This window comes from Lagenorhynchus albirostris, chromosome 3, assembly GCF_949774975.1.
Source record: "Lagenorhynchus albirostris chromosome 3, mLagAlb1.1, whole genome shotgun sequence".
Lineage (NCBI taxonomy): Eukaryota > Metazoa > Chordata > Mammalia > Artiodactyla > Delphinidae > Lagenorhynchus > Lagenorhynchus albirostris.
The window spans coordinates 731,902-756,364 of record NC_083097.1 but is presented as its reverse complement, the minus strand read 5'-3'; the positions used below and the strand labels follow the sequence as shown (position 1 = coordinate 756,364).

The following is a 24,463-nucleotide window of genomic DNA, read 5'->3' as shown; positions in this document are numbered from 1 at the left end:
GTCGGCAGGGGTTGGGGGGGCATCTCCTTTCCTGTTCAGAGCCTGTGTTTGGTCCTCCGACTTTGCCGCCCAAGGTTCAGCTGCAGCCTCATCTTTCCAGGCTGGGACTTGCTGTCCGGAAGGGTGTGCGGGGGCCGGGGTCGCGTGCGCAGAGGGCCGCAGGTCCAGGGAAGAGGCCACAGCCCATCTCTGAGCCACCACATGGGGGTCAGACATGGGGTCCTTGTGGGCAACGTCAGGGAGGGGGTCTGTGCTCCGCCCACCCCCTTCAGCACCACATCTGTTGCCGTGCTGCCCCCGGGCGGCGCCCCCACCTTCCCCACGGAGCTGGTCCCTCACCGAAGGACATCTGGAAGCGCTCCCGTCCTTTGGGGGCGGCCCTTTCCCCACCTTCCACGCTGCTGACCTGGAGAGCCGCTGACGCCACCCAGCACCATCGCAGCCCTGATCTCTAACGTCCGACACTGCCGCCCCTTCCACGGGCCTGCAGATCCCCCCTCGGTGCACGGTGGGCTGTGACCGCGGCCCAGGCCAAGGGCGCCACCGCCTCAGGAGGCGAGTGCTGCTCCTGGGTGGGGCTGCTGACAGGGGAGCACTCCTGGGGGGCCAGGCCCCCTTCTGCCAGGAACCCGGGACAGAGGTGGGAGCCTGGGCCCCCCTGCCTGGAGGCGGCGGCTTTTCGGGTTTTGATTTTCTGCGATTGGTCGCTGACAGAGCACAGTGCAGGGAAAGGTGCGTCCCTGCGATCCCTGCCCAGAGACAGGCATGGGCCTCCCCCGTCTTCATAGAAACTCACGTGCACCTTCAAACAGGGTCAGAGCGGCGGACTATTGTGCTACAGTACGTCGTGACCGTTTCTGCCCACACCACCTGTATTTCTGCCTTATTTTTGTGAAACTGTTTTGGGGTGATTCACTGCACCTAAATGCTACAACTTTGGGGGCTAATTTCTCTTTGATGGACACTTGGACACAGATTTCCTGTGTCTTTAAGAAACTACCAGGTGATGGCAGGTTACAAGGCAGGTGGCATCCTGGGGAGTGCCTGGCTTGGGTCTGGGTCCCACCTTGTGCCTTCCCTGCTCTAGCCTACAAGCTTCCTTTCCCGGGGGCCTCCCCAGACAGAACCTAGTGGGGTGGGGGCAGGGGAGGTCTCCCCCGAGCCGGCAGGGATGGGCCTGGGGTCCCCGGTGGGCGGGGTCCTGCCGCAGAGCCCTGGTGACTTGTGGCTTCGCGGTTGTGTCCGTTGTGGACCCGGCGCCCTGCTAACCGTGGCTGCCTTCAGTTGGAAGCGCTTCCCTAAACGAAGCGCTCGGTGAGCCTCAGTCAGGCAAGGGGGAGGGGAGGGGAGATCAGATCTCGGCCGGGGTGGACAGTCCCACTCTCGGGGTGAGCGGGACAGTGAGGGCGGAGGGGGGTACAGTTGCGGGCAGGGGGATGGCCATGCGGGCGGGGTCAAGGGGGACAGACCGGCCAGAGGCCTGCCTGGGGCAGCGGGGGAGCGGGCTGTGCAGGAACCGAAAGTCAGCCGCTGGGGGCGGGGCGGCACTGGGGGTCCGGGGGCGGGTCCTCAGCGGAAGGAGCCCCGCCCCGGCCCACCGAGCGCAAACTTTTCCAGGGCTCGCGGGGAAGCCAGGTGCGGTCACGTGGGGCGGGGCGGGGCGGGGGCGGACCGCGCTGACCCCGCCCCTGCGCCCTAGTCCGGCCTCGTCGGCGGGAGCGCGCGGAGTGGCCGCGGCGCCGGGCGAGCCATGCCCACCAACTTCACCGTGGTGCCTGTGGAGGCGCGGGCGGACGGCGGCCAGGATGAGGGTCCCGAGCAGACCGAGGCGCCGGGCCCCCCCGAGGGCGGTGAGCCCAACTGCCCGAGCCAGGGTGAGCGCGGCCGCACCTGCCCGCGGGACAAAGGCGGAGGCCGGGCTGCGCGGGGCTGGCGGCCGGTGGGGAGGGGAGGGGAGGGGAGGGAGGGAGGGGAGGGAGGAGGGGGCGGCCCTGGAGGGAGGGGGTGGGGTGGGAGGAGGGGGAGGGGAGGGAGGCCGCGGCGGAGGGGGTGGCATGGGTGGCAGGGAGGGGGGGCGACCTGGGCCCGGGACGTCGCCCGAGGAAGGGGTGTGGGGCTGCTCTCCGCTCCCCCTCCCCGATACCCAGCCCGCGCCTTCCTCTCACTCCTCACTAGTTTCCACCGCTTTGCCTGCTTCTGTGGTTCCCGTCTCACCGCCCCCCACTCCTGCCTGCCGAGCCCCCTCTCCAGGCTTAGTGGTGGAGGCGCTGGGCGAGGGCTTCAGGGGCGGTGGGCCCTCCTCTGCTGCGCCCCCATGCCCCCCCCGGGGCCTAGGAAGCACCTTTCTCCCACTCGGGGTGGGCCCCTGGGGAGGTGTGAGACGCCCTGGGTAGCTGTGGAGACCGAGGAGGGGCTCTTCCTCCGAGAGTTCCCAGGCCCCCCAGGCCCGGTGACCCGGTGGGGTCCCCACCCGTGGTAAGGCTCCTCGGGGCAGGAGCGCCTGGCTGCTTCCTTCCCAGCCACCTCTGCTTTGCTCGTCTCTGCTCTCGGGCGGTGGGGCAAAGGGCCGCCAGTCAGATAAGCCCGGCTGACCGGGGACAGGCCGGCACTCTGGGGGGTCTTGAGCAGGAAGGACTGCAGGTCCCTGCCGGGGCGGGGGGGAGCCGCACTCAGGCTGAGGGTCCTCCTTGCCCACTTCGCTCCTGGAATCAGGAGGTCTCTGGCACTTTCACTTTCTCTTGGTGCGGGGCATCCCCAGGCCTGTTCCTCCATCATCTGGGCTCCAGGCCCGGGCTTCTCTGCAGCTGATAGGTTGGTCATCCTGAGTCCGCTGCTTCATCTGGGGCTCAGCACCCCTCTAGAAATGGAGGGTTGGGGAAGAGGTGTCCTGCTCCAGGCAGGAAAAGGGGCGAGGTCAGTGGAGGCCACAGGTCCTGGGGCCTGGCAGGAGAGGCCGGGCACCCCCTGCGGGAAGCACGCCGTCCTAGTGGGCAGGGGCGGGTCGGCAGGGTCCCGCCCCACCCCTCGGGTGCCCGCCGGCTTTCCTCTGCACGTGGGTGTGGGTGTGGGAGTGGGCACGGAGGCCGGAACCAGGCCGGACTTGAAGGCAGAGTCCGTAAGCCCAGCCTTTCTCTCACTGCGGCTCCGGTTAGCGCGTCCCGGTGTGGCCTTTCTGGGCGAGCGGCGTTTCACCGGCCACCAGGAGCCGTCGTGTCCTCGGGGACCCTCAGCCCTCCCGGGTGTGCGGCCCCTGCCTGCTGGCTCCCCCTCGGCCCTCCCGGGTGTGCGGCCCCCGCCTGCCGGCTCCTCCTCGGACGGGCCTCGGTGGCTCTCTGTAAGCTCGGTGCCCCTGGGCCTGCGCTCAGGGCTGCCAGGAGGGCCGTGGTGTCGCCTGCCTGGCTGGCCTCGAGCCCCCAGCCGCCCTCAGTCCCAGGCTCTTGCTTTCTCAGCCCTAATCCCTCTCCCGGCTCGTCTGGAACCCGCCTTGCCTGCGTGCTCTCAGAGGCGGGAGCGACGGCAAACGCTAAGTGTGGGCGTCCTGCATGCTTTTCAACAAACCCTTTAGGGTCTGAGCTGCACCTGTGACACTTAGATGAGCTGGTGCAGAACTTCAGCCTGGGAAGCCTGTGTTCTTCGCTCGTCCTCGTGCTCCCTTAGAGAGACAGCCGCAGAAGGCCTTGGGGAACTGGCCGGAGCCCGCTACGGGGTCACAGGCAGGCGTGCTGTTGCCTTTCGGGGTCTGCTCAGCTGGGTTCTGAGTTTTAACGCAAGTCGTCAGACCAGTCGGTGCCCGGAGAGGCCCTGTGACGCCAGCGTGACAGGGGAGCCTGGGAAGCAGCCTCACGCCCTGCTCATTGGTGACAGCCCTGCGGGAGCCGGAACCGCTGGGGGGAGCCCCTTTGAAGACCCGCGTGCAGGGCCCTTACCCTGTGGTCCAGCTTGTGGCCTCACCTGCTCATTGCAGTCACTGAAGTTCCTTCCTGACTCCGTGGCCGGCCTTAGAACCTCCAGGGAGGCACCTGGCTTTCTGGGTGGGCCTCCGGTGGTGCTGGTGAAGCAGGCTTGGGGATACCCTCCCGAGGTGTACCTGGGGCTGTCGTGGGAATAGGGAGCGCGGGACGCCAGGACGAGGGTGGGAGGGAGGTGAGGGGGGCCCGCGCTCACGTCTGCAGGCCCACCTGGCTGACCCAGAGCTTGGTGGGACCGGCCTTGGTTGTGCCTGGCCTGAGGCTGACGGCCTAGGCGGTGAGCCTGCGACACGGGGCGGCCGCCTGGGCTGCCTTCGGTCCCTGTGTCCAGGCTGGGCCTGCCGGGGAGCCCCGTTGTCAGCCTGTGAAGCCGGGGCCCGTTTCCTGGCTGTCGGAGGCTCTGGGCCTCATCAGGCTGCGGTGGCCAATACCACGTGTTGACCTTGAACTGCCCCTGCTATTTTGACCTTGGCCGTGTCCGCTCGGCAGGCCCACAGTTGGTGCTTTAGGGGCGGGAAGGTGGCCTGCGGGCAGTGAGGTGGGGGGGTCCACGTGCACCCCCAGAGGGGGGGCCCCGACCACACTGCCCCCCACCGCAGGCCCGTGGGCTGGGCCCTGGAGGGCTGCTGTTCCTGCCGGTTCCTCCCGGGAGCTGCCCGCAGCTCTGCTGGGGCTTCCTCTTCCTTCCTTGTTCCTCTTTCTGGATTCCTTTCCCGTGATTTCATGCTCTGCCGCTCAGGTGCCGTGGGTCACCCGGGGGTCTTCTCTTGCCCCCTGTGAAGGGGACCCGCGCCCCCAGCCACTGACCCAGGCAGCCCTGGGAGCATCACCTTCGTCCTGCGGGGCTCATGGGTCACGGGGAGCGGGATGTGTGCCGATGCGTGTGCCCGCTGCCCTCGAGGGTCTGCTGCCGCTGGGGTGGTCGGAGCACAAAGCCGAGGCCCTGGGCGCTGGGACGTGAGTGCGGCCGGAGAGTGGGCCCGAGACAGAGCCTCGAGCGTTGCTCCGCCTCTGGGTCCAGGAAGGAAGGGATGCGTCATGCTGGCGCGGGGGACGTCTGCGCAGGAAGGGCAGGCGGCGCAGGCTGTCCGAAGGGCTGACCCCTGAAAGTCGGTTGCACCTCATCCACCGAGGGAAGAGTGGGCGGTGCCGTGTGTCTCCCGGGGCCCCAGGGCGAGGAGGGGTCCCCCATTCTCCAGCAGCGCACAGGGCATCACCAACCAGCGGGGAATCCCACTGCCCCCCAGCCCCCAGGAGGCGCCGGGCAGAGAGGCAGTTAGCGTGCCCCAGGACGCTCGGCGCACGTAAGCCCTGCTGGCCGCTGGGGCCCTCTCCTTGCCTAACGGAGAGCCCAGCCAAGCCCACGGCTCCGCTCTGCCAGGGGCCGCCCAGGACACACACACCAGGCAGTCCTCCCACCAGTCCTCCCAGATGCACACAGATACGCGCGCGCGTGCGCGCGGCAGGACAGCCCCACCCCAGCTGGCTCCATGCCACCCTTCTGTGGAATCCCCCTGGGCCAGCTCAGCGCCCCATGGCGTCAGACCCTGACTCGTTGCCCCGAGGGGCCTGTCTCAGGCCGGCTCACCCCGTCCCATCCCGGGGGCTGAATTTCGGGGGACAGGTTGCTGCTGGTCCTTGTTGCACATGGACAGGCTGAATCCCACCGGTCCCCTTGTGCGGCCAGGCCCACGAGAGTGCCCATGTCACTGGAGGTGGCTACACGAGCAGAGGGGGTCTGTCTGCAGGGTCAGCCGCTCCGCGCCTGAGGCCACAACCACCTTATGAACGGGGGCAGGTGGCCCCACCTGGGCAGAGCAGCTCCCAGTGACACGGGGCCCCCACCGCACAGAGAGCCTGCGGCTCAGAGGCCCCTCTGGCCGGACGGTCACACGGCCAGGGCTTCAGAACCAGAATGGCCCTGCAGCCCATGGTCTCCGCGCGGACCCCGTTGTTTTCAAATAATTGATCCCACGTGTCCCTTGCTTGGAGGTGGGCAGCGGGCTTACTCTCCGCTTGGCGGTGGTGGGGGGGAATTCTCGCAGGGGCCTGCCTAGAGAGGGGGAGGGGCCTTGTGTGGGCCCAGGTCACCCAGGGTCTTGATTTGCTGCAGCTCAGGGCATCACAGACTGAGCAGGGGGTGGCCGGGATGGCCAGGGGCGTCTGCCAGGTCGGACCCCGTAGGCGAGGGGGCTGTCCTTTCCCTGCCCCCGGGGGACCAGGCCGTGGAGGGAGGCCTCTGCTCAGCAGGCCTGTGGCCACAGTCCTGAGCGGACCCGAGCAGGTCCTGGCACCTGACTGGGTTGGCCCGGGCTCCTGCCCTGGGCGGTGGGTGGCCTTGGGCCGGGGGTTCCTTCCCAGGGCCAGTGTCCTCGGGGCACAGCAGCGGGACTGTGGTCATGCTCGGGGCGGACATTGGAGGCACAGGCGGATGGGAAGACCGTGCCGCTGGCTGGTCTCTGGGGGTCTCCTGTTCCCCCCTGAAGGGCTGGGCATTGCTGGGCGCGTGAGGCTGGAGGGCAGAGGCTGCTGTTTGGCGTGAGTGTCAGCTGCCGTGCGCGCAGCCTGGTGCTTTTTGGGGGCGTCCCTCTCGTAGTCGCTTTGCAGCAGCGCTGCTGGCGGGGAGCAGGCGTCTGCAAGCGGCTCTGGGAGTGTGAGGCCGGCCAGGGTGACGGTCAGGGGCCGTCCGGGCTCCAGCGGGTGGCTGCCCTGGGCTCCCTTCTGGGGGACCCTGGGGCAGGGCCACCCGGCACAGAGAGCAGAGCACAAAGGGTTACACCTTGCTTTTATGAGAAAGCGGGAACTCCCTCTTCAGAGCAGAGGTCTGGTCTGTGCAGATAAGCCTGCAGCTTCAGCAGGACCAGCCGAAGAATGAGGCGCCCCGGTCCCCCGATCCATGGCCGCTCCTCCGTCTGTGGCCCCTGGCGCCGTGTCGGCCCTGGAGCCCCGTGCCGGGAGCGCTGGTGAGGGGCCCCGTCCAGGTGCCCCTATGGCTGGGGGGGTTGCAGGGCCGTGCTCCTGGCCGGGAAGGGGGTGAAGTGTGGGTGCCAGGTCTGTGTGGCCTCGCTGCCCGCGCCTCTGGCCAGGCTCAGCGGCAAGGCCCTGGGGCCCTGGGCTGGGTTTGTTTCCTCTTTCTTTCCTGGGGCGGTTCTCTCTTTGAGAACACAATCGGGGAGGAGGGGGAAGCTCTGTTTCTGAGCTTCCTGAGGCTTGGGTGGGCCCTGCGACCAGCTGTGAGTTCCCTGTGCTCAGGGCTGCTCTCGGGCAGAGTCCCTGGCTCCCTGTGCCTGTGGCGCTGGGGTCTCTGCTGGGTGTTGGGCTCCCGGGCCTGCGTTTACTGCTCGCAGCCAGAACTGCTTCCCGTCTAAGCGGCCTGCAGCCGCCCTGCAGCTGAGCCCGTCTGGGCGTCCGCGTGTGCCTGTGGCCTGGCGCCGTCTGCGAGGCGGGGGCACCCCACGAGTCCACGTGAGCGGGACGCCCCCCCAGGGTGATGGGGAGGCCTTGTGCAGGCCCCGCGCCGTCCTAGGGGTTCTCCGTGTGCCTGTCTCCCTCTCCTGGAGCCGGCCTGTCCCAGAGGTGGCCGTGTCCTGGGCCCCATCTGGTCACGGCGCCCACGGGTCAGGCCTGGGTTCTCAGGGAGGTTCTCGGGACGGTCACTGGGGAGGGAGCCTGTGGAGCCGATAACAGAGGAGAGACGCGCCGGGTGGTTCTTGGGTTTCCTCTTCCCTCTGATGGAGGGTCTTGGCCGCAGCCCGGCAGGAGCCTGAGTCGGTAACGGGAGCCGCCCCGGGAGGCTGGTGGGGCTCCCGGCTGCGCACCTCCCGCCTTTGCCCCCACTGGGCCGGCCCTGCCGTCCTGAGCCCTTCCCCCCACCCCCAGGCTGGGATCACGACGGCCAGTTCCCGAGGAGGGAGAGGTCGGATCGACAGCAGACCCCGAGGGGTGGCGGGGAGCCGGGTCCCCGAGTCCACCGGAGGCCCACGCTGCCCAGGAGGGAGCGCGTCCAGCCTGGGAGGGCAGGTCCTTTGGACGGGCGGGAAGTCCCTGAAACACTTACTGTTCTGGGGAAGCAGCTCACAGAGCTGTGGTCCCCAGCCGTGCCCCGTGTGCCTCTGTGTGCTTGCACACGTGTGTTAACGTGTGTGGCTGGCTGGTTCCTCTGTGTTCTTGCCTCTTAGTAGCCGAGAATCCCGGTACTTTCCTTGTTGTCTCGACTGTGCGAGTGTCAGGTTTGAGGAGAAGGTGCGAGAGCTGGTGTCTTTGGCCCGACGGCTGGGCCGAAGCCCTTGGTTGGAGCAGCGGACGCCGGGGCGGTGGCCGTGACCTTGGTCCGGGTTGAAGGGCGGCTGTGTCCCTCCAGTGCCCGCAGCCTTCCTGAGTCCTTGTGCGCGAGCACCCCGGTCCTTGGGGTCGCCCGGGAGAACCCTCCCCCCGGGCGCAGGGTGGGGGGGCAGCTTAGCGGGCGCAGGGGCACGTCTGGGCCAGGCAGGCTCTTTCCCCTCGGTTGTGCCGCCTGCTTCTGATTTTGGCTGGGACCTGGTGTCACGGGGGGCGCTGGTGGCAGGGTGCTCCCAGAAGTGAGGGCTGTGTCATTTCCGGAAGGCCTCGCAGAGGTGCTGTGATCCGGCCCTGCCCGCCTCTCCCAGCGGACACCCGCCGTGCCCCGCCAGGTGCTGGGTTCCAGGTGCCGGCACATGCGCACAGCACTCCCGGGTAGGGCGGAGCCGGCCTGCCGCCACCCGCGTGCCCGTGGTCCTGGGCCTGGACGGTGCTGCTTCCGGCCCCAGGCAGCGGGGTCTGTGCTTGGTGGGGGCAGCTGGGGGCCAGGCGCACAGGGTCACCTGGCGAGGCCCTTGGGAAGTAGCATCTCTGGACGTCTGGGCCTCCAGCCGGCAAGGTGCCCCCGCAGGCCACGCCTGAGGGTTGGGCAAGGGCCCGTGGAGGTCCGAGGGGCAGGAGCACATCCACCTCCTGCCCTCTCGGCTCTCGCCTGTGGGCAGGCAGTTATCGCTCCAGAGGCCTGGGTGGGAGGCCCAGGCAGCCCTCCGGGAGAGGACGTTGGGAGGTGCCCCGGCAAGGGGCCGCGTCCCGCTGGCCGGGCTGTGGGTGGTTCCTGTCCTGTCAGTGTTTCCCCTGTCTTCGCCAGAGAACGGGTTTCTGTTTTAGCCAGAAACTTGCTGTGAAAGCACGGGAGCTCTCGACCTCAAGCATTTCCTTTTTTTCTGGCTTGAACGCCAAACGGTTTCTTCTCAGGCTGTGCCCCTCGGGGAGTCCACTGGCCCAGGTGGCCAGGCCGCTGGATTTCAGATCCAGCATTGATCCTGGCTGCAAAGCACGGAGAGCAGGGGGCAAGGGCCAGAGGGCATTAGTTAACCCCGAGGGTCGTGGAACCTAAAAACTCCGCTGCAGTGCTGAACCACTTGGAAGGGGATGCAGCCTCGGGGGCTGGCCAGTCGGACGCACTGTTAGGTTGGCAGGTGGGAGGGGCCCCGCGGCCCCAGGGCAGGACTGCGGGCCGCCCGCTGCCCGTGCCTCGGTGCAGGCCCGGCCCAGCTGACCCTCGGAACACCTCTGGCTCTGAGCCTCAGAGGTCACTCTCTGCTCCTCCCCTGGGAGCTCTTCCCGAAGAGAAAGAGACGGTGGTAGAAATCCCGAACGCTGGCCCGGGGGTGAGGGTGTGGGGGAGGCTGGTGCACTGGGAGGGGAGGGCTTGTGCGCAGAGGTTGCAGCGGGGCTGGCGGAGGCTGTGACCAGAGACGGAGGACGCTGCACTCGGGACCCTCAGTGGGGTTGGGGCTCTGACCACTGGGTCCGGGCCTGCCGGGCTCCACTTGGCCCCTGAGCTGGCGCCCCCGTCCCGCCTGCCTCTCTGGCCTGGGCCGTCCCCTCCCTCCCCGAAGGCCCTGCTGCGTTCGCTCGATGCTGAGGACGCACGCGCCTCTCCTGGTGGCTTCCTGTTCCCGCCCCCTCGTCCAGAGCACCAGGTCCCACGCTGTCCCTGGTGACCACCACGTTTACTCAGGGTTAAGTTTGCATTTCATGGAGCCAGAAACCGGGCATCAAAACGGATGTGGGAGAAGCAGATCGAGGACGGGTGGAAAGAGCAGAGGCCGCCTCGGCGGGGGGCCGTGTGTCTCCGAGGGCCGGGCGCGCGGGCTGGTGGAGGCAGCGGCGCTCTGAGCTGCGTCAGGCCTGCACCGGATGGGGAGGGTCCGCTTGGATGTGTGGCCGGCGCTTGCGGGCGCGGCGGCTTCTCAGGACGCCCGTGATGACACAAGACACACGGCCTCATGCGAAGCTCGCTGCTGCCTCCCCTCACGGGGAGGAGGAGGGCTGCCCTGCCCACTTCGCCCCTTCCTGGCCACGGTTGCTCTCTGGGCCTTGGGCTCTCACTGCCAGGCACCCGCTGTTCGCCCATTTCTGGGGGGGCTCCTCGGTGGCCTTGGGCCGAGGCTGGTCTGCAGCTCTGGGTCCTGGGCCTGGTCTGGTCCGGCCTTGCTGGCCAGTCATCCTGGGAGCCCAGGGCAGGATGCCGCCCCGGCCCCTGGGGGCGGTGGGCTTGGTGTGCCGTGTTCAAAAGGTGCTGCAGGTTACTGGAACTTTCTTTAGAACCTGGAGGGAGACCAGCAGGTGGGTGGACACTAAGGCCTGGCTGGGCCGCGCTGGGAGCCACCCCTGAAGCGCTGGCTTCCTCGGGCTCCTCGAGCGCGGGGGGCGCCGGGAGCACGGGAGGGGGATTTGAACAGGCCACTCCTAGGCTGTGACGGTGTCTCAGAGCTTCCTAGTTTTTGTGATCTGGGCAGTTCTGAGGGTTGCTGGCCAGGTGTGTTGCAGGTGCCGTCGACTGGCATCTGTCTGATGGTTTTCTCGCAGCTCGGCGGGGTGTGGGTTTAACGGGAGGCCCCGGAGGGAACGTGAATTCTCACCGGCACCGGGGCTCAGCACTGGGGTGTCCGTCAGGTTCTTCCGTGAAGCCCCTCGTTTCTGCAGCACCCCCGCCCCAGCCTTTGGAACGAGTGGATCCTGGCTTTGTGGGCGCCTCCTTTTCAGCCAACGCCCGGTGCCGCTCTTTCCTCCTACTCAGCCTGCCGCTGCCTGTGCTGCAGGGGCGGCCAGTAAATATACATCATAAAGGCTTAAAAAGGTTAGTTACGGCACCTGGCTGCTGTGTCCTGGAAAAGCAAAACTCGGGTGTGCGTGCACGTCGGCAGTCCAGAGCTGGTGGCGGAGCCAGAGGCCAAGGGGCCGTAAACCGAGCGGCCGGCGCTCGGGCCATGTGGTACCTGCCCGCGGCCCCCGGGCTGTTTGAACTCACCAGCTGTGAGCGGGCTGGGGGTCACCTGTCCCAGGCTCCGGACTCCCTGGCGGGCAGCTCTGCGCGCGGGCGCCCGCCCTCCCCATGCCAGCGTGTGGGGTGGTGCTGTGGGCGTGTCCTGCGTGTTCGTCAGCTGTTTCTGCGCGTCACCCCCAGTTCCCTCCTGTCCCCTCGGGCCCCGGGCACCTTCGGCCCCTCTTTCCTGGTGCCGCGTCCGCAGCGTGGCCGTTCTTGGGCGTCCCCAGCACACGGGCACCCCCGCCGGTTGGACGTGTCCCGGCCATGGTGTCCCGTGGGTTTACTGGCCGAAGGATCCTTGTTTTAAAACCGAATCAGTCTCCTTCCTCGGTGACGAGAGGGGTGAGTCACATGGAAGGTGGCTGGGCTCTGAGGGACCTCCCGGCCTGGCAGGGCCTCCCCGCCCACTGCGCCCGCCCGGCTGGACACTAGGGGTCCGGGGGTCCCGGGCTTGCGGGGGGCTGTGACCTTGGACCGCGTCAGGCTGTGATCTCTGCGCAGTGAGCCCCACCGGCGGCGCCCCTGCCGCGTGAAACGAGCAGGCCGAAAGCCCCACCTGTGCGCGAGGCGGGGAGCCAGCTCTGCTGGTGGTGGGGAGTGTTAATCGCGTGGCCTCCAGGGCCGTTTCTGTTTGACTACACAGCTGACGGCCCAGCCCTGCCCGTCCGTTAGAGCAAGTGAGAGGTGAACGAGGCCTGAGCGCTCCTGCCCGGAGACAGCAGGTGTGGGTCCTGCCCTCCCGGCCGGCGTGGCCCAGGACACCTGACCGTCGGGGGGCCCCTCCCACATGGCCCGGCAGCCACCGCTGCGCAGCGAGGGCGCCCCGGTGACCTCCGGGCTGTGTGCCTGGCGGGGGCACCACGGGGGACCCGCCCCAGGAGGACGGAGGCGGCGGGGCCGGTGAGGCGGGCCCTGCGCCCCCGGGATCCCCTCTGCTCGGGCTTGTCCTGGGTCCTCATTGTTGTGACCAAGCAGAGTACGCAGCCGGCGCAAGCCCAGGTGAGCGGCCTCCTCCCCGAAACGTGGGGGGAGGGTCTCAGCCAGAGGAGGACCCCTGCTCTTCAGAGCCGCGACCCGGCCTGGCAGGGTCGTGCCGGGCGCCATCAGAGTCCCGGTGGAGGCGGGAGGGGTGTCCACCCGGAGCCTGAGGTCTTCAGAGCCCCCAGCGTGTACCAAGGGCTCAGGCCCTGGCGGGGTTTGTACCAGTTTCCTTTGTGAAGACTTGAGTTGTAACCTGCCCCTCCCTTGAAAAATAAGAACTGAGATTTGAGTGTTCTCCAGCGGTGAAAGCAATTAAGGGATTTTAAGGCTCACTCGGGTAGCTTGTGACGGTTTTGCATTTTGTGGGATGGGATCGCAGGTGTGTCCCTCAGGTAGAAGCGTTTGATTTTTTTTGTTTTTGCGGTACGCGGGCCTCTCACTGTTGTGGCCTCTCCCGTTGCTGAGCACAGGCTCCGGATGCACAGGCTCAGCGGCCATGGCTCACGGGCCCAGCCGCTCCGCGGCATGTGGGATCTTCCCGGACCGGGGCACGAACCCGTGTCCCCTGCCTCAGCAGGCGGACTCTCAACCACTGCGCCACCAGGGAAGCCCGAAGCGTTTGGTTTTTAACCAAGAGTCTCGGCTCCAGCAGGTCGAGGAGGAGACGGCTGCCTGAGGCTCCCACGGGAGCCTCTTCTCTCCGCTGGGTCCCCCAGCGCTTCGGAAAGCACGCCCGAGGACTGTCTTCTCAGAAATGAAGGGAAACGTGTTCTCGTTAAAGGATTAGCGATTAAGACGGTGGTTTACGATGGATAAGGAGACTCCCTGTTGGCCGTAACCTCTGGTGTGGGCGGTGCAGCCCCCAAACCAGGGGAGTCGGGGTGGGGGGATTTACGGAGACGCTGGGGCGTGTGTTGCTGTTCCTCCGGTGCGTTTTGTGTGTGTTCCCCCATTCTCTGTGCGTTAATTCTGGTTATAAGCAGCGAGCCGGAAGACCAGAGCCTCACGGCCTGACAGCCCAGTCCTGGCCGTCCCCGGGCTTCCTGTGCACACGTGCCCAGCACACGTGTCCCCACGGGGTGGGCCATCCTGGCCTTTGTGGGGCGTTCACGGCACCGTTTCCCACTCCCCGGTCTCCACGGTCGTCCTGTGTGTAAATAAGCCACTGCCGTCCGCCTGCCTCGAATCAGTTGATCCTGGCCGTCTCCCTGGGCCCCCTCGCCCAGGCGCTTCTCGCCCGTTCTGCTCCTTTCCGACCCTCGGCTCCCGGCCACCCCCCGGCCCTCATCGCGGCGGACGGGCCAGCTGTCTCAGCTTCTGTTTGAGGTCGTGGTTCACTTTCCCAGCCAGCAGGAGCATCACATGCTCCAAGAAAGATGTTGTCTCTGTGGATTGAACGTGGTTGCAGGTGCCCATCTGCCCCGTGCCCGGTGGGCATTCAGACAGACCCCCAGAGCCCCCTGGACCAGGCTGTGCTTCCCGGGTGGGGGCGGCAGGGGCACTGGGGCAGCCGGGCCTGAGCTGAGTGGAGGCCCTGTCTGTGGTGGCCGCCTCTCCCTGGACGAGAAACACAAGGCCTGGGAGCCACGAATTTGTCCAAGGTTGGGGCAGAGGGAGAACCCAACACCCCTCCCGGGGTGGCCGGCGCCCTGGCCTGCGTGGCTGAAGCCTTTGACCGGGACAGAGCCGGCCTACGTGTCCTCCAGAGTCTGGTCTGCAGAGAGCTCTTTGCGGCTTCCGTTTACACCAGAAACCCAGTCGGAAACAGGATTGTTACCACCAGAAAAATACAGTCATTATCACCAGGAGGAAGGTGCCGGGCAGGAGCCCGCTTGAAGCAGGAAGGAGGGAGACAGGCTGGCGCCCTCCCGCAGACGCCTGCAGAGCGGGGGAGGGCGCTCAGGAGGGATTTCTTGTTTAATTGAATGTGGTTGCATTTTTTAAGCTTTGTTTTGACCCAACTTCAGAACTTGGACTTGAGAAAACTTTCAAGAGCACGGGATCACGTGTCATCTGCCTGAGCACTGGTCCCACCTGCCTTCTGCCTCCCCCTCCCCCTTTTCACACGTTCCTTCCCGATGTGCTGAGAACAGGCAGCAGGTGCGATGCCCTTTGTGTGTTTCCTAAAACAAGCACGTTTCCTCTCATGATGCCTGTAGTACGGTTTCCAAAGTCAGGACGTTTTCATTGACTGAAGTCTTACTTAGATCTTGCCGTCAGCCCAATAATGTCCTTTATGGAAAGAATCGGGCTGCTTCCATCTTCTTCCTCTTTCCAGAACGTTCCGGAGCCGGCCCGTGTCCTCCGAGGCCTCTGAAGAGGGCCGGCGGCTCCTTTGCTTTGCTTCAAGCGCCTCATGCTGGAATCCGGGGACCCAGGCAGTCATGTCCTCCCCTGGGTGTCAGCCTGCGACCCTCGTGTTCACCTTGACCCCTGGTTCGGTGGGTGGTCGGCTCTTCCTGGCACTGCCCCTGCCCCATGGTACTGAGCAGGTGGCTCGTGGGGCCGTGGTGTGTGTGGGGGGGTCCTTGCCCCGTCCCCTCCAGGTGTCGCCCCTGGTCCCAGCATCTGCTGGTGGTTCCCTCGCCAAGCGGTTCCCCGGCCACTGGCTTCCTCGGGCCTTCTGCTGCCCCTGAGCTGGTCACTGGGGCTTGGCAGTGAGGGACACAGGGTCCGTCCGGCAGGAGGGCAGGGCTCTGCCTGCCATGCGGCCTCCGCGGGCTGGACCCTGGGAACTGTCCGGGGGGGGTCTGGATTTCGGGGGGACTGGACAGCTGAGTGGGGGGTGAGGGGCGACGCCTGGACCCTGGTGGCTCCCGATTTGTGTCCGTTGTGAGGGGCGGGCACGTGAGTTCACAGGGGCCGGACTGTGGGCTCCCCTTCCCTGTGCATCTGGGCTCTGGTTCCTTCTGGGGGTTTGGGTGTCACCTCTGACGGGACCCGGTGAGCAGGTGATTCCCCGCTAAGGTCATGCTCCGGGCTGCCCCAGGGCCCTGGGGGCCTGAGAAAAGCCAGTTTGGAGCGCTTTTTCCTGGTGTCCTAGCTCGGTCATTCTGATACAGGGCCACATCACACGCGGAAGGCCTGTGGGTGGGGCTGACGTGCAGGTGGGCCCAGGTAGGGGTGCCGGTGTCTCCGAGCTCACCCCACGTCCCTGCTGGCGGCTTCTGGGATGGCATTGCTCCAGGTCCGGTGGGATGGGGCAGGGCTGGGAGTCAGAGCGATGCCATCAGGGTTTTTCTCTCTGCTTTGATGGGGAGAACGTGGTAAGGCTCGCGTTTCAGGACCTGGGAGGAGCTCCCAGGGTGAGTCGGGGCTGACCCTTCGCTCCTCTGTGGCCTGGCCACACCGAGGGCCTTGATCTACTCTAGCTGGGGACGGCGGGCCAGGGCTTCCTGACAGAAACAGCCATGGAGACAGCAGGGCCGCGATGGGCCACCTGCCGCCCGTGCGCCTCCGTGTGGGCTCCGTGACACTCCCCGTGGGGACTGTGCTCTGAGCTAATGGGGTTGCCAGTGAGGCCGCCATAATCCACCAGGATTGGGGGGATTGGAAAGCTGAGCTGCTGTCAGAACAAAGCAGCGAACCTCTGTGCCGCCTGGTGCAAGTGCTGGTCCCCACCCCGTCCCCGCCGAGGACGGTCACGGGCCAGCCTGTCCGGATCTGCTGGTCTCGAGCCGTTTGTCCCGCGGGACCGAAAAGGACCGGGGTGGGACTTGAGGTTCCTGGACCCAGCGCCACCTTTGGTCTTCTCTCTACCTGGCCCCTCGCCCCCTGACAGATAACTTAGGAAAGTCCGAGGCACGTAGACAAGCGCCTGGCGGGCCCCTCCTCCTGTTCCCTCGTGGCCTTTAATTCCTTTCACATCTGAGCGAGCCCTTCCCCACAGGAGATGGAAACCCCGGGGAGAACAGCCCGTTCATCGGCAGCATGGACGTGGACGGAGAGAGAGCCTTCGAAAGGAAAAGCATGGCGCTCTTTGAGGTGGGTCACCACCCCCTGCTCTCCCCTTCAGAGCGGAGGCGGCAGTGCCCGCGGGAGAAGAGCCCGGCCTAACGGTGCCCTGGGGTCCGGGCAGGGGCCTCAGGGAGCCCCGCGGAGGGGCTGGGCCTGGGCCGTCCGGGGAGCCCCGGGGCCCTGAGCCCTGACCGTGGACCCGCTGGGCACGTAGAGCGGGAGCCCTGCTGGGAGGTTGCTTTGGTCGGTCTGGGGCGTCTCGGGGTGGGGGCGTCACTAACTCCACGCCTCGGCCCCAAACAGGAGGAGATGGACAGCAACCCCATGGTGTCCTCGCTACTCAGCAAGCTGGCCAACTACACCAACCTGAGCCAGGGCGTGGTGGAACACGAGGAGGCCGAGGACAGCCGGCGGCGCCAGGCCAAGGTGCCCAGCCCGGCCCCGCCCCGCGCCAGGGCCGCCCTCCCCCACCGGATCCCCTGGACCCCCCTCGCTTCTCAGTCGCGGGACTTGTCTTGCTGCCACCTTCCTGGGAGCCTTATTTCTGAGGGTTTACCTCTGGGAGCCTCTCGTAAGATGCGCCCAGCTCTCCGAGGATCCTGTGCAGAGACCTTGGGGCGGTTCCGTAAGCCCAGCCTGCCGAGCTGCGCGCAGTGCATGGGGCAGATCGGGACCCGAGCGGGCAGCTCCTGGCCTCTGTCCCCAGGGCACCCGGGAGCCTGTGCCACAGGCTGACGCAGGCCACCCGTGACCCTCAGCACGACCGTGTGTGGCCAGGTGGGCGGGTTTGGCGGGATGACCCGGCCGCCCCACCCCCGGGCATGGGTCCGTGGGAGCGGCCCTTGTTGTCCCTCTGACCAGGGGGCACAGAGATGGGGGGTCGGTCCCCCAAAAGTGCCTTCTCCAGGGTCTGGGCGCCTCTAGTATCTTGGGCCTCGTAACCGGCCAGGTTGATGCTTCAAAGCTGCCTTCTATGGGAGTGCCGGGGGCCCCGTCACGGCCTTTCAGGACAACTCAGGGTCATCTCGCCACTGTACAGGGCCGGGCCAGGCGGGTGGGGGCCCCGCGCCCGTGAGACTGGAGGGTTTGCTTCTGGTGTTTCACGGTCCTTGAGCCAAAGGCAGGGGCCGGAGCCGCTCTCAGCTTGTGTCGCCCTCACCCTTCTCCACCATCCTGCGCCCGCGGCCAGGAACCGCCACGCTTCCGTCATCCACAAACAGGACACGGGTCCGCGGGGGGGCGGGCTGCCCCGGACACGGGCGCTCGGGGCCCAGGCGTGAAAAGCCAGCTGCCGGGTGCTGTCCAGGCCTCAGGCCGAGTCTGCCCAAGGCTTCTGACCCACCTCCACGCTCCCCGGGCGCCCCCTTGGGTTACTTCCCCGGGGTCTCTGCTGCATGCCAGCCCCATGCCAGCTCTCTCGCTGCGGGCATTCCTGTGGGTCGACCTTCCATTCTCACCCTGAGAAGCCCCCCGGCTTCCTTTGAGGGGGGTCCGCCTTTCGGCCCAGCGAGCGGGCTGGGCCACGTCTCCCCAGCCTCCACAGGACGCCTCGTTTCAGGCAGCCTGGCCCCTTGCACAGGAAATGTTTTCAAAGCAGATCTTTCCAGCTTTTTTTCCTTTTATTCACCTAAGTTTAAGCAGCTTCCCCATTAAACGTTCTCTTGCTCTTTTAGCCAGGTGTCCCCAAATCCCGGCTGTGTCGCCTGACGCTGCCGTCATGCTGGCCGGCGGGCAGGCTGGGCTGGCCCCCGGCCTCGTTCCCGAGCTCCCCTCTGGGCAGCTTTGCTCAGCTGTAGTCTGTCTGGGGTTACGGAAGACGTTTCTGTCAGGCACCCTCCTGCGGTTACCCCGCGGCGGGGTGACCCTCTCAGGCCGCATCTGGTCGGCCGTGCTGCGGGGCCTTCGGGAAGGGGGTCGCTCACAGGGGGCTCGTCCTCTCTGAACTCTCGCTGGGTCCCCTCCCCTCGCTGGGCACGTCTCCAGGTGGGTCAAGACGCGGCAGATTTCTCTCTGGACTTGGTGCTTCTGCGCCCTTGCAGCCTAGGGAGTGGTGGCCGGTCCCTAACCCTTCCTTCCGGCCTCTCACTTCCCCCCACTTCGCGCTCTCCTGAGGACCTGGGCTGCAGTCGCTGCGGGCAGAGCCCAGGTCGGCTTGCTCCTCGTCTTTTCTCCAACTTGCCCACCTTCCCGCTGTGCCCCTGATGGAGGGGGCGCCGAGCCCTTCCCTCCCCTCCCTTCCCCCGGGGCAGTGACGTGGTTTTGCCCCGCCCCCCTGCTCCTGGGCAGTGAGGGTGTTGCCCAAATCTTGGCTTCTGTACGCCAGTGCTGAATTGAAATACGGAGACAGTTTTGGAGGAAAGAGAAAGAGTAGCTTTATTTCTTTGCCAGGCAAAGAGGGAACACAGCGGGCTAGCGCCTCAGGAACTGCCCACCCTGCAGGGGTAGTCTTACAGTGGTCAAGGAGCAGGGCGTGGTCAGCTCGTGGAGCAGGGCGTGGACAGCTCTCGGATTGGTTGGCATCAAGGTGAAGTTTCAAGCATCGTCCTACTTCTGGTTTCAGCTGGTCTGGGGTCTGTGTGCTTGTGGCCAGCAGGTTCCATCTGCAGGTTCCATCTGGTGGGCGTCTGCTTCCCGCAGAAACAACTTAGGAAGGTGTGTCAGGCCTTTATCTATGTGTTTCGGGGAACTGGGAGTTCGTGACGCTGAGACGCGGCAGAATTATAGTCTGAATTACTGCCAGTTCCCCAGGCCAACAGCTATTGTCTGTTTCTGTTGATACGTCTTCACGTTTCCCAATCATTCACTCTTGAGTCAGACCAGGACCCAGGGGCTTGTACACAGTTTCAGGGTGTCCTACTGTGGGTTCTGTCCAAGCCCTGGCCTCCCGTCAGCCGCTTTCCGTGTAACTGAAGCTGGGCCTTTGCTGGTCTTCGTTCGTCCTCCTGTCCCCTGACCTCTTCACAGTCTCTGGGACCCACGGTGTGGACTCGGTGCCCGGCGGGGGCAGGGGGGCTCTGGGGGAGGCGCTGCCGGCCCCGGAACCTGCTCCGCTCTCTTCCAGAGCCCCCGCATGGGCACCCTCATCGGCGTCTACCTGCCATGCCTGCAGAACATCCTGGGTGTCATCCTCTTCCTGCGCCTGACCTGGATCGTGGGGGCGGCCGGCGTCCTGGAGTCCTTCCTCATCGTGTCCATGTGCTGCACCTGCGTGAGTGGGGCGGGGGCAGCTGGACGTCGGGGCTTTCCGGGGTCCCCGGCCCCAAGGGCACCCCTCACCTGCGCTGGTGTGGGCGCAGGTCAGCACCCGGCTGCTGACGGGCCGGGGGCAGTCTCGTGGGCCCGCCTCCGCAGAAGCCAAGGGTCAGCGTCCCCTGGTGGCCACCACTCACGGCCATCCCGTCCTGCATTTAGACCAGGTCCCCTGCCCGCTGGTGACGCGTTCAGCCCTGCACCCGGCTCACCAGGCCCTCCTCCACATGGCCTCTGCACCCACGTCCCCGTCTGCCTTAGCGGCCCAGGAGCCTTTTCTTGCGACAGCTTGTCGTGCCTGGTTCAACTCCTAAGTGGCCCTCAGCACCTGCCCCCCCCGCCTGCCTCCTCCCCTTTCTCCATCGCTGTTACGAGGAGGGTGATTCCGCTGCTCTGAGCCCCCCAAGTGCCACCTGCCTGAAAGAATCCAACGACGCAGATGAGCCAGGGTCCCCTCGACCCCAGCCTGCTGCCCTGCCTGTCCCCCAGCTGCATCCCCCGGCCGCCCCGGGCCGCCTCTGTCCACGGCCTTCCCGCTCCTGTGCTGTCGTGTCTGAGGGTCTTGCTTGAAGGTTCTCGCTGTTCCGCACGTGCTGCATTCGCTTAATGAGCCTGGAAGTGTCTTTGGAGCAATCACCCCGCCTCTCGCCCAATAAGAGCCGATGAAAAGCAGGAGACAGAGCAGGGCCTTTGTCAAGCTAGAAATGTCCCTGGCAGGAGCCAGTCAGGTGGGCACTGAGGCTGCAGGCTTCCCGGGGGCTGTTTCTTCCGGTCCTCGGGTTGTGAAGTAATTGCTCCCCAGCCCACAGGTGTGGCCGCTTTCCTGCGCAGCGGGTGAGAAGGCCCGCCCTGGACAGGCTCTGACAGTCCCCCAGCCCCGTGGGGTGGGGGCCTACAGGGGGGTCCCCCTGGAAGCAGGAGGCGGTCCCGAGTTGGGTGTTTCCTGGGGGCTCACGGGAGCTCAGCTTTGGGGGTTACTGGGAGAGAGCAGGGCTGCGGTCCTGAGCATTATGGCGCCCGGTTACCCAGCAGCGCTCTGAGGTCGGCAGCCGGGAGTCGGCAGGCGGGCGCCGCCCCAGGCTGGTGCCGTCCGCCTCCCGGGGTGGCACTTGGAAATGCTCGTTCTTCTAAAAGGCCCCCGTCTTTCTGCAGACGATGCTGACCGCAATCTCCATGAGTGCGATCGCGACCAATGGCATGGTCCCAGGTGAGGGTGCCGCGGGGAGCTGGGAATGGCGGCGAGTGACCGAGCGGGCTCCGCTGTGGACGGAGTGTGACGTTCACCCTTCACCCCGGGCGGCCTCAGGGGCGGCAGAGGGCGGGTCCCAGCTCGGACACGCCCTCACCCGCCTGCAGGATGGATCCCCACATCTGGAGGGGTGGACATCCCCGTGGTGCGGCCAGCCCCTTCCCTTCCGGAGGCCCCGTCGGCAGTGACCCTGCCGTTGGGCAGCGGAACTCAGGCGGCTCCCGGCCCCCACCTGACGCTCCCCCCGGCGTGCCCCCCCCATCGAGGGCACAGTGGGGCTTTTCTAAGGCCAGGGAGGGGTGACCCCTGCGGCTCGTCCCCCAGAGCCTGCCCGTGCGCTTGGGGTCCCTGAGAAATTGGGGTTCTCCTCGGGGAATCTACGTAAATGCCTCCAGGGATTTTCTTGTTGCGTTCACGCTGTCCACTACTTGCTCTTTGGGGGGGGGCTGCACCCTGAGGTGTCCTCCAGGTGCCCAGTGTCACGCACGGTCCCTGGTCAGTGTCCGAGTGGGGTCTCAGCCGGCCGACAGGACGACCGGGGACGGGCTGGCGAGGCCGTGGGTGTCACTGTATCTGTAGGTGTGACACACAAAGGATGACTGAAGAGCTCTTGGTGTTTTAAATCTTCTTGGTGAAAGCTGAGTCGAGGTTTCGGGTGTGATGTCAGCCGCAGGCCTCGTACGGGCACGGCCGTCGGGGTCCAGGCCCCTGACTGTGGCTCGCCCTCCTTTAGTCACAGCTTCCGAAGACGGCCGCCAGCAGGGGGAGGGCGCCCGTGGACGCAGGCGCGTGTCCCCACCCTCGCGGCCGGGCTCCCCGCCCCGTGGACGAGGCCGTCTGCCCCGGGAGGCCTGTGCTCGCGGTCGGCGGCAGGTCCGTAACCCGCTGCTCCCGTTTGGCGTGTTTGCAGCGGGCGGCTCCTACTACATGATATCGCGGTCTCTGGGGCCGGAGTTCGGGGGCGCCGTGGGCCTCTGCTTCTACCTGGGCACCACGTTCGCGGGGGCCATGTACATTTTGGGGACCATTGAGATTTTTTTGGTAAGTGCAATGTTTCGGGCGGGTTCCCTTGTCCAGGCCGCAGATGCGCGACCTGAGGGTGTGTCCCAGAGGCGTCTGCTGGCGTGGAGGCTCACGGGGCGGGGGGAGCCCGGTGCCGCGCCCCCTCAGAGAGGGCCCGTTGGGAGGTGCAGGGGCGCGCCTGGCCCCGCGCTCCCGTGCGGTCATCTTGGGGAGGGGTGGGTGACCGCGCTTTGCCCTGCAGACCTACATCTCCCCCAGCGCGGCCATCGTGCGGGCTGAGGGGGCGGGCGGCGAGGCCACAGCCCTGCTGCACAACATGCGTGTGTACGGGACCTGCACGCTGGCCCTCATGGCCACGGTGGTCTTCGTGGGCGTCAAGTACGTCAACAAGTTGGCCCTGGTGTTCCTGGCCTGCGTCGTGCTGTCCATCCTTGCCATCTATGCCGGCGTCGTCAAGACCGCCTTCGACCCACCTGACATCCCGTGAGTCCTCCGCCTGGCTCCGGGCCGGCTTCCGGCCCAGTCTGTGGCCCGGGCCTTAACCGCTGACCACGTTGGCTGGGCTGGGCATGGCGCCCTGTGCCCGCAGACGTCCCCACTCTGGCCAGGTCGAGGGCGAACAGGTCACGGTGCTCTCGTGGCCGTGCTGTCTGCGAGGACAGGCCAGGCCTGGTGACCCCAGCAGCACCGAGCTCCTCCCGGCCGTGGCCCTGTCCTCATGGAAGCCCGAGCAGGGTCTTCTCTTGTCCCCTGCTGGGAGAGGATGCCGTGCGGAACGGGGTAGCTCCAGAGCGAGCGCGCGAGCCCCCGTGCGGCCCCACCGGGCTGAGCCAGGAGGAGCCCGGGGTGGGGGCGGCCGCTCTGCGCACGTGGACACGCCACGCGGGCCCTTCACTCCGCGTCAGGCGCCCCAGAGCGGAGGGCGGCAGGACGGACCGGGGCCCGGTGCTGCCGGAAACCTGCCGAGGGCCGGTCCCTCACGCGAATGCCCTTGTCGCCCTGAGTGGAGGGGGTCCGAAGCGCCTCACGAGGGACCTGCGAACTCCACTCGGTTACGGAGAAGAGCGGTGGGCGAGGCGTCTCACCCCCTGCTCCCGCCCAGGGTCTGTCTGCTGGGGAACCGCACGCTGTCCCGACGTAGCTTCGACGTCTGTGCCAAAGTCCACGCCACCAGCAATGGCTCGGTGACCACTGCGCTCTGGGGCCTCTTCTGCAACGGCTCCACGGCCAGCATCTCCTGCGACCAGTACTTCGCCCAGAACAACGTCACGGAGGTCCAGGGCATCCCCGGCGTGGTCAGCGGCGTCCTCCTGGGTGAGCGTCCGGCGGGTCTCCGCCGGGGCCGGGCCTTCTGAGCCTGGTCCCTTGGGTCCTGTCCTTCCGCCCAACCTGTGGCCACGTCACCCCGCCCCCAGCTGCTGGCCCGTTGGGGTCCCTCTGGGCTGATTCTCCCCAGAGCCGTAGACGCCAGGCGAATCTTGCAGGCAACAGGTAAGGGCTTCAGAGTTGACCCTTTATCTTTAGAATTGCAAAGTGGCAGGCACGGGGGATTCGCATGTCGATAAGGGAAATAATTAACGGGTGGGGTCCCTCACGCAGCTCGTCAGGGGTACGAGGTAAGTTTTTTCATCAGACTTGACTTAAGGACCAAAATTTTTCATTCAGAGATCAGGAGAGGATGGTTTTCTTAGAGGGCAGTTTCTCCGGGTCAGTCGTCCTTGTCCTGGTGTGAAGTTGGAGGCTGGGGTGGGGATGGGCACCCGATGCCGGAGCCCTGATGGCAGGTGTGGAGTCTCGTGACGTGCCTGTTCCCCCCGCAGATAACCTGTGGAGTGCCTACGCGGAGAAGGGGGTGTTTGTGGAGAAGAAGGGCGTGCCCTCGGTGCCCGTGCCGGAGGAGAGCAGGGCGGGCGGGCTGCCCTACGTGCTCACCGACATCACGACCTACTTCACCATGCTGGTCGGCATCTACTTCCCCTCCGTGACCGGTGAGGCCGCGGCGCTCCCGGCGGGTCAGGGCCCCGTCGGCTCTAACGCGCCCACCCCCACCCCGTCTTTCTTTTCCTTTTGGCTCAAAGATGAGCTTCGGGGTCTCCGTTCCCCACGTGTCTGAGCCGGGGGCTCAGGAGCTGTGGGCGTCAAGGGGCTTGTCCGTGTTCTTCTGAGAGAGCCAGGTTATTCGGAGTGGCCCTGCGACCTTGACCCTTAGCAGTGGACCCGAGGGCCGTCAGAGGCCGGGAACTGCAGCGTCCTTGTCCTAATAAGAGAGTCTGCTGAGCCCCCGGAGGGCCCCGGTGCACAGTCCCCCACACGTGCACACACACACACACTGGTCCGCACGCTCACACACGCACCCGTGGGCGCACACCTGCTCCTGGGGGCTCCTCAGCCTGGCGCAGCACAGTGGAGCCCCGGCCCCCCAGGCTGGCGCTGGCCGACCGAGGGGCCCGGGGCCATCCTCGCGCCTGGCCCCCACTCAGGCCTGTCCCCACGCTCCGGGAGGCTGGCCTGCCAGGGGCTGCTTGCCCCGCGCCGAACTTCACCTCCGCCTTCCCCGAGGCCCGGAGCTGGGGCAGGTCCCTCCCCGCGAAGGCGGGGTCACGGCGCCACCTGGACGGGCGTGGGGGGTTGTGGATCTGGCCCCTGGGGGGTCTTTCTCCTGTACTCCTGTCCCCCCGCTGTCAGTGATCAGGGTGGGGACAC

At 66.6% G+C, this 24,463-nt stretch overlaps 1 protein-coding gene across 3 annotated transcripts in view; it reads left to right on the top strand.

The window, feature by feature from the left end:
* The first annotated feature begins 1,690 nt into the window (after nt 1-1,690).
* SLC12A7 (solute carrier family 12 member 7) overlaps nt 1,691-24,463 on the top strand; it is a 40,887-nt gene continuing 18,114 nt past the window's right edge. Inside the window, exons 1-9 of one of the 3 annotated variants that reach the window (XM_060146819.1) lie at nt 1,691-1,874; nt 16,172-16,266; nt 16,543-16,665; nt 19,301-19,447; nt 20,641-20,695; nt 21,648-21,778; nt 22,002-22,243; nt 22,863-23,074; nt 23,581-23,748. In XM_060146819.1, coding sequence (XP_060002802.1) covers nt 1,751-1,874; nt 16,172-16,266; nt 16,543-16,665; nt 19,301-19,447; nt 20,641-20,695; nt 21,648-21,778; nt 22,002-22,243; nt 22,863-23,074; nt 23,581-23,748 — 1,297 coding nt within the window. In that variant the 5' untranslated portion in view covers nt 1,691-1,750. Of the gene's footprint in view, nt 1,875-6,841; nt 6,932-7,413; nt 7,434-16,171; nt 16,267-16,542; nt 16,666-19,300; nt 19,448-20,640; nt 20,696-21,647; nt 21,779-22,001; nt 22,244-22,862; nt 23,075-23,580; nt 23,749-24,463 lie in introns of those variants that run through there. The other 2 variants (XM_060146820.1, XM_060146821.1) reach the window with 2 other exon arrangements.